Source organism: Cervus elaphus, chromosome 23, assembly GCF_910594005.1.
Source record: "Cervus elaphus chromosome 23, mCerEla1.1, whole genome shotgun sequence".
Lineage (NCBI taxonomy): Eukaryota > Metazoa > Chordata > Mammalia > Artiodactyla > Cervidae > Cervus > Cervus elaphus.
In genome coordinates this window covers 22031162-22038596 of record NC_057837.1, presented here as the reverse complement: position 1 = coordinate 22038596, position 7435 = coordinate 22031162, and the positions used below count along the sequence as shown (strand labels likewise).

The 7435-nt window shown below is 38.6% G+C and overlaps 1 protein-coding gene across 1 annotated transcript; it reads right to left on the bottom strand.

Annotated features, from left to right (window-relative positions):
• Positions 1-6556: 6556 nt before the first annotated feature.
• LOC122681545 (thiosulfate sulfurtransferase/rhodanese-like domain-containing protein 3) lies at positions 6557-7153 on the bottom strand. The gene has a single exon (XM_043883749.1). The coding sequence runs from the start codon at positions 7119-7121 to the stop codon at positions 6642-6644; it is 480 nt and encodes a 159-aa protein (XP_043739684.1). The 5' UTR covers positions 7122-7153; the 3' UTR covers positions 6557-6641.
• Between the last annotated feature and the right edge of the window lie 282 nt (positions 7154-7435).

Sequence of the window (7435 nt, the reverse complement as noted above, 5' to 3'; positions counted from 1 at the left end):
CAAGTTACCTGACTAAGACTCTGTTTCAAAACAGAATTACTTTGAGTTTTCTTCAGCTGTGTTCTCCAAGTAATCACACTTCAAAGAAGACACAGTAAACCAGATGCCCATCTCATAGGATGGCAGATTCCCATTCCTGCCCTCTCACACTTGGCAGACAGATGCCATGAATTATGCAGTGATTTCCTGGAGGGTGGTTTGCATTACCAGTATCCTGCTCCCTTACTGAGGTTCAGGACTGCACAGGACTTTGAAGCACTGTTAACTCCAACCAATTTGACTATCTAGTGCTGAAAACTCATAATTCAAAAGGCAGGTAGTTATGACCATAATAAAATATTGACTTATATCTATATGTCACAAGCAAACATTAGAATATATTAAAAATTATGAAAAATGTAGTTTTGCAAATGTGTTTTTGCCACAACTGGCAATTTCATTAAACGTCTTTGATGTAGGCTCTGTAGCCTATTCAAAAAGAGATTTTGAAATTTGAAGAGAAATGATTCATGTATCTTTGCTGTCACGTTTAGGTTGTCTCATACTGAGACTATGGGACTTCTAATGACATGGAAACTGTTGACTTGATAGAACACAAGAGTGGGTGAATTGTGCCCAAATGTAGGACTATGTCCTGGATGCTGAGAGACACATAGATAAACTTGATGGAGGTTTTTCTCCCTTAAAAGAATTTAGTATTTCCAATAATGGTGAAGTCACATGTACACAATAAAAGGTAGGGTGTGAGAAGTGTAAGAGTTACATCCTCTTGAGGACTGTAGGGGAGCCTTCATAAAGAAGGAGGGATAAGGGCTTCCCTGATGGTCCAGTGGGTAAGACTTCACCTTCCAATGCAGGAGATACAGGTTTAAGCCCTGGTTGGAGAGCTAAGGTCCCATATGCCTCAGGGCCAAAAAACCAAAACATAAAACAGACACAATACTGTAAAAAATTCAATAAAGACTTTAAAAATGTTCCACATGAAAAAAAATCTTAAAAAAACAAAAAAATTTTTTTTGAAAAGAAGGAAGGATAGCCTGGAGAATGGATGGATTTGGATATGGAGATGGGGAGACATTCAGATGGGGAAGTGCTTGGACATGAAGTGTGTAATCACGGACATGCAAGGCGGCAAAGTTTCTACTTCTGTGTCATCATTGAGTCTGTCTCATTCGATTCTTACTTTTGGAGCCTCAGGATTTCTCCTCCATTTCTATTTTCTCAGTTAGGATCATATTAGAATAGTTATTCTCACATTTGTACAGTCGGCACTGGTTCTCAAATGTGTGTTCGACTTCACAATTTTGATTAGATGCTGTTTTGAATCTATAGTTTTCTCCGTGTCTTGTTGTAAGCACGTTGAGGGTGAAGAATTTGCCTAATTTGCTTTTGAATCCCAGATCCTGCCACAGAGTCATTATTAATAACAGTTTACTGAGGAAAACATGGTAGTTCCATGTGCAATAGTGCAGCTGACCTGGTCATGCCATTTTGCATATTAAACCTGTCTTGGTGCTTATCTTATAGAAATTGAGTGTTCTCTAGCTCTGTTCTTCTCAGCACTGTTTTATCATTAACTTTTTTGAGTTGAAAGAAGACTGATCATCTAAGGAAGACATCAAGAAACTAAAATTACAGGCTAGTATTTCTTATGGATACAGATACAAAAATCTTTAACAAAATATTAGTGAATAGAATTCAGCAACATACAAAAGGATAATGCATCATGTCTAGGAGCTGGTTGTGTCTCCCTGCCAAAATCATACATTGTAGTTCTAACATTCTAATACCCAGGACCTCAGGGTGTAACTCTGTTTGGAAGTAGTGTCTTTAAAGAGGGAATTAGATTACAATGCAGTCATTAGGGGGACCCTAATCCAGTATGACTGGGGTCCTGGTAAGAAGATAAAATTCGGACACAGACACACACAGAGGGAAGAGCTTGTCATGACACAGGAAGAAGATGACCATCTATAAGCCAAGAAGAGAAGCCTGGAGCAGATCCTTACCTCGTGAACTTCAGAAGAAACCACACCTACTGGGCTGACACCTTGATCTGGGCCGTGAAGTCTCCAGAGCTTGAGGAAATAAATTTCTGTTGCTTAAGCCAGCTAGTCCATGGCACTTTGTTATGTCCACCCTGGAGAAACCAATATGCATCAAAACCAAAAATTAGCAGAATAAAGAAAAAAATCATATGATTTCAAATAGGTTTAGAAAAGGCATTTGAAAGAATCCGATGCCTATTTAAAATTAAAAACTTTCAGCAAAGTAGAAATACAAAGAGATGTTATCAATCTGGAAAAGGGCATCCACCGAAAACTTAAAAGGGAAACTTGAATACTTTCTTCTAAGATCTAGAATGGGACACGGATGCTTGCTGTCACCACTTCTATTTTATGTTGTTTTGAAGATTATAGTCCAATAAATTAAGAAAAAGAAATAAAAGGCATAAATATTAGAAAAGAAGAAATGAAACTACCTTTATTTGCAAATGACGTTTACATACAACAAAAACCCTCAGGAAGATGGAAAAGAACAACTAGAATGAACAAATTCTCAGAAAACAAGGTCAATACACAAAAACCAAACATATTTCTATAAATAATAACAAATACATGGAAAAAATTTTTTAAATCATTTGCAATATCATGAATCTTAAAATTCTTAGGGATAAATTTAACAAAAGATGTGCAAGTTTACTTCACTGAAAACCATGAAATACTGCTGTTCATGAATTGGAAAACTCAATATATGTTGAGGCATCAATTCTCCCCAATTTCATCTAGAGATGCCACTTATTCAAAATACAGCATTTGATGGGCAAAATTGACAAGCTGATTCTAAATTTTCATGGAAATGCAAAGGACCTAGAATAGTCAAAACAATATTGCAAAATAATAAAACGGAAGACTTACACTACTTGATTCCAAGACTTAAAATTATGGCAATAAAGACATAAAAATGGCATCCTATAGACGATGGAATAGAATAAAGTTTAGAAATTAGCCCTACACTTAACATGGTCAATTGATTTTGACAAATGTGCTGCAGCACTTCAACAGGGACCAACCAACACTGGACCTATTGGATAAACTGGATGAACTGTTGGGAAAACTGGAAAAAGATGGCAGAGAAGTTAAATAAATTACTCAGTGTGATGCAGGTGGGTCATGACTCCTAATTTAATGGCTTGGGGTAGTTTCTATTGCCTACAGCAGATATTTTGAAAATAGCCTGGTACATTTGTTTTTAGTTTGTATAAAATATAGCCTGAATTTATGTGGCTAGGTAATATCTCCAGTATATTTTCTGATATCTAGTTCATTACTTAGGATTATTGAGATTTAGCAATAGGTGTCCTCCCAGGATGATACGTACCCAGCTGGCTGCATTACATATAGTCTGATTTAATAAAAAATCCTAACAGTGAGAATCTTGTCTCTCAAGGGTTGTTTTTACCTAGCACTATCTTAATGCCATTTAAGAGTATCTGTTTTCATTTTCTTTTTTTTTGAGTTCTTGGCTTCTTATATGAAACTCTTCAGATAAGCAATTAAAAAGAATGAGCATTAGTTTCTCCTATTGTCAGTTTCTCCTATTTTGATAATTAATGAATTACAGTAGGATAAAGGTAGAATTGGACAAAGGCAGAGGGAAATGGATTGATCGACAGTTTCAGGTCAGAAAACCCTGGGGTCTGAGCATTGCAAAGTTTTATGTTTTCTGACAGCCTGAATCCACAGGAGATTTTTATTTTCTGAATCCAGTTGGATAGTTTTTAAACATGCTTTAAAAAAGAGTGTCATGTAGAAAGCTATGTAAATATGGCAGAGCATGGGCAAAGAGAATACTGACGATTAAAGATGTTCATGAAGGTGAGGCAAAATGGGGTAGGTAGACAGGTTTCAGACAACAGCAAGAAATCTGGATTCCAGGATTGGGTGGGTTTGTGGCCTACATTCACCTGGACAAGGGTTCTGACATGCTAGAGAAAGAGATACTCTGTGGAAATCTCTTGTATGTGTTGGAAAATTTCTGATATTTGGGGGCTATATAGTATTTGCAGCAGCAATTCCATAGGAAGGTAATATACTAGATATGGGAAAGGACTTTGAGATCTCCTTATCCAACCAAATGCAGAATATAGAGGAAGAAACTGAGGCCAAGATAAGTTAATTATTCTGACTTGCTCAGGCTGATGCAGCCACTGACTCTTCCGGAGGTGGGGTCCAGGTGGTCTGATGCCAAGGGCAAGGCTGCTGTCTTTGCATCCTGTCACCTGACAACTTCCATACCTTCCCCCTACCCCCAGCATCCAGGCAGTTTTAAAGATATGAAAGAATATTAAATGAGACTTTTCTGGTCTTGGATTTTTAGCTGACAAGGACACATTCTAAAGACGAGGGTTGGCATCTCCACGGGCAGGGCTTGCTAATAGGTGACTGAGACATAGTCATAGCCCCACAACCACCTGCAGCCATGTGGGTGAAGAGTTGCCACTTGAGCTTCTTACACATGGAGAACACTAACATCTACCTCTCCAGCACCATTCTGCCAAGACCTTTTGTCCCCTTAACATATTTGGATTCCTCTCATCCCAACCTTAGAGAAACCACTAGCAGCTCTTGATTGGGGAGGATGTTGAGGGAGGAGGAAAAATATTCCTACTCTAGGTTTTTGAATGTGGATAAGCTCTGAGCTATGGGGAATGGAACGAGCTATAGGTGGGATGACAAATGGAAAATTTTAATACGTGGTTAGGGACTATTTGTTAACATTCATTTGTTTATTAGGACCTAGGGTACCTAGAAGAAATGATAGATTCTTCCCACATCATGGTGGGGAAGGGAGAGCCATCAGAGCATCTTAGAGTGAAGAAGAGAAATCAAGTTGTTTCCTGTTTGTGAGTTAAGTGAGCCCTGCTATTCCATGACATTGGCTACAATTTTCTGGTTCTTTCTCACTCATGAAGCATCTGTAGTCTTATCTGACTCACAGTTTACTGGAGGGGAACTTCCTGATTCAGCTGAGTTTGGGGTTGGGGGAATAGTCCAATCTATCTTCTTGGAGATCACATGGGGCTATACCTGCAGTCATGAAATTATAAGATGCTTGCTCCTTGGAAGAAAAGCTATGACAAACCTAGATAGAGTATTAAAAAGCAGAGACATTACTTCGCTGATAAAGGTCCATTTAGTCAAAGCTATGGTTTTTCCAGCAGTCATGTATAGATGTGAGAATTAGACCACAAAGAAAGCTGAGTGCCGAAGAGTTGATGCTTTTGAACTGTGGTATTGGAGAAGATGCTTGAGAGTCCCTTGGACTGCAAGGAGATCCAGTCAGTCCTAAAGGAAATCAGTCCTGAATATTCACTGGAAGGACTGATGCTGAAGCTCCAATACTTTGGCCACCTGATGCAAAGAACTGACTCCTTGGAAAAGACCCTGATGCTGGTGAAGGCAGGAGGAGGAGGGGATGATGAAGGATGAGATGGTTGGATGGCATCACCAACTTGACGGACATGAATTTGAGCAAGCTCTGGGATTTGGTGATGGAGAGGGAAGCCTGGTGTGCTGCAGTCCATGGGGTTGCAAAAAGTCGGACACGACTGAGTGACTGAACTGAACTGATACCTGTTGCAGCATGACTGATCAGGCTTCTATGAAAGAAAAGGAATTTCTGACTCTGTCTTCTGAGAAATAAGTGAAGTTTCCTTCCTAGGCAATTGAACGCCCATAATAATATTGGTCACTGATTAGGAGGTGTGGCCCTAAATAGGAAGAGATGCTATCTGTTGTCTAAGAATTAAGCTTCTCAAATTCTGTAAATGCAGAACTCTTGTAGTTTCTTAAATCATCAAAATTTCTACAAGGACATTAATATGGAAAAATTTTAAAAATAACAAGCAAGAAGACCCTTTAAGAGTGAAACATTATGTAAGAGCTTCAGATTGCATATAAAACTGAATGATTCTAATTAATTCCCTGTAACTGTAAAATCTTTAAATCTGACATCATCTGAAACTGGTACAATCTCTAAAGTCTGATTCTTTGCTTTAAGTTTTTACTCAATTATTTTTGTTTCTGGGGAAAGTGTATTTTTAGCTTTGAAAAAATGTAATGATTGCACAAATTCTTTTCAGCCCTGTAATTCGGTTGGCAGTTGTTCTGTCTATGTGTATGTAGATGGTGGGAACATAACTTCCTGATGAATTGTTCTTTTTTTCCATTCGATAAAGGACTTTAAAATATATTCTTGTTCTGTCTCCAAATACAAGTGGGTCATTATTTCCACTTCATTGTATCCTCAAAAAGATGAGGTCTTGTTCATGAGCTGTGCAGATAAGATGGTTGGCTTCAAGCATACTGTCAAAAGTGCCATATCTTGGTTCATTGTGTTTTCAATCAACATGTTGCTCTCAACAGCTGTCAACCTAGGGTTAGGGCCAAACTTTGCTACCTAAGGCTCTGCCTTTTTTCCTCTTTATGTAGGATATTGACAAATTATGTTCCTATTCCCCTTCCTGAATACTTTCTTTTTTTTTTTTTTTTTCCCAGGGCTACATTTTTATTCTTTTGCTTATTCCACTATTCTGGGCTGCATTTACACAAGGAAACGGTCAGCTTGTACTCCAAAATTCAATTTCCTTGTTTCTTCTCTGAAAGTTCATAGGTTGCCCATTCCTTCCATCCTCCAGCATAGTGTTGAGCACTGTTAAAGCCCAGAGATATTGCTGTGACCACAGCCTTCTTGCTTCTCACTCCAGCTAAACAAGAAAACACTAGATTGTCAGATTTGGATGGCTTTACTTCCTTGTACTTCTCTTTGAAGTCTTTTGGGTTCATCTGTAGAGCTTCACCTACATCATCCAATGGTATATTGATGGACCCAGGGATTTTTCCATACTCATGAATTTCCCATGGCTCTCTAACATCAATTAACATAATTTTTTTGGACTTCAGGAGGTTTTTAAGTTCCATATAAGTGACATCTTGACAAATAGCGGTACAAAAATTGTGGCAGCTTCTTTTTATTGACTTCAAACCCCAGAGCGCAGCCTCCGCAGACCCGAAGATCGTCCGGCAAGTACTCCAGGGCAGCAAGCGCTGCAGCACCATCACTGCTAACTACTTCGTTCTCCTGCTCCTTCACTTCCCCTGAATACTTTCTTTTGTTTAAATTTTATTTTGACTTTTATTGAAATATATTTGATTTACAGTATTATGTGAAATTTGAGTGTTCAACATATAAATTCAGTATCCAACTCCTTGTGACCCCATGGACTGTAGCCTGCCAGGCTCCTCTATCCATGGGATCATTCTGGCAAAAATACTGGAGTGGGTTGCCATTTTTTCCTCCAGAGGATATCTTCCAGACCCAAGGACTGAACCCATGTCTCTCGTGTCTCTTGCATTGCAGGTGGATTCATTGC

Excerpts from the sequence above, each read along its gene's own strand:
- LOC122681545 (XM_043883749.1), bottom strand. The coding sequence starts at position 7,121 with ATGGTGCTGCAGCGCTTGCTGCCCTGGAGTACTTGCCGGACGATCTTC.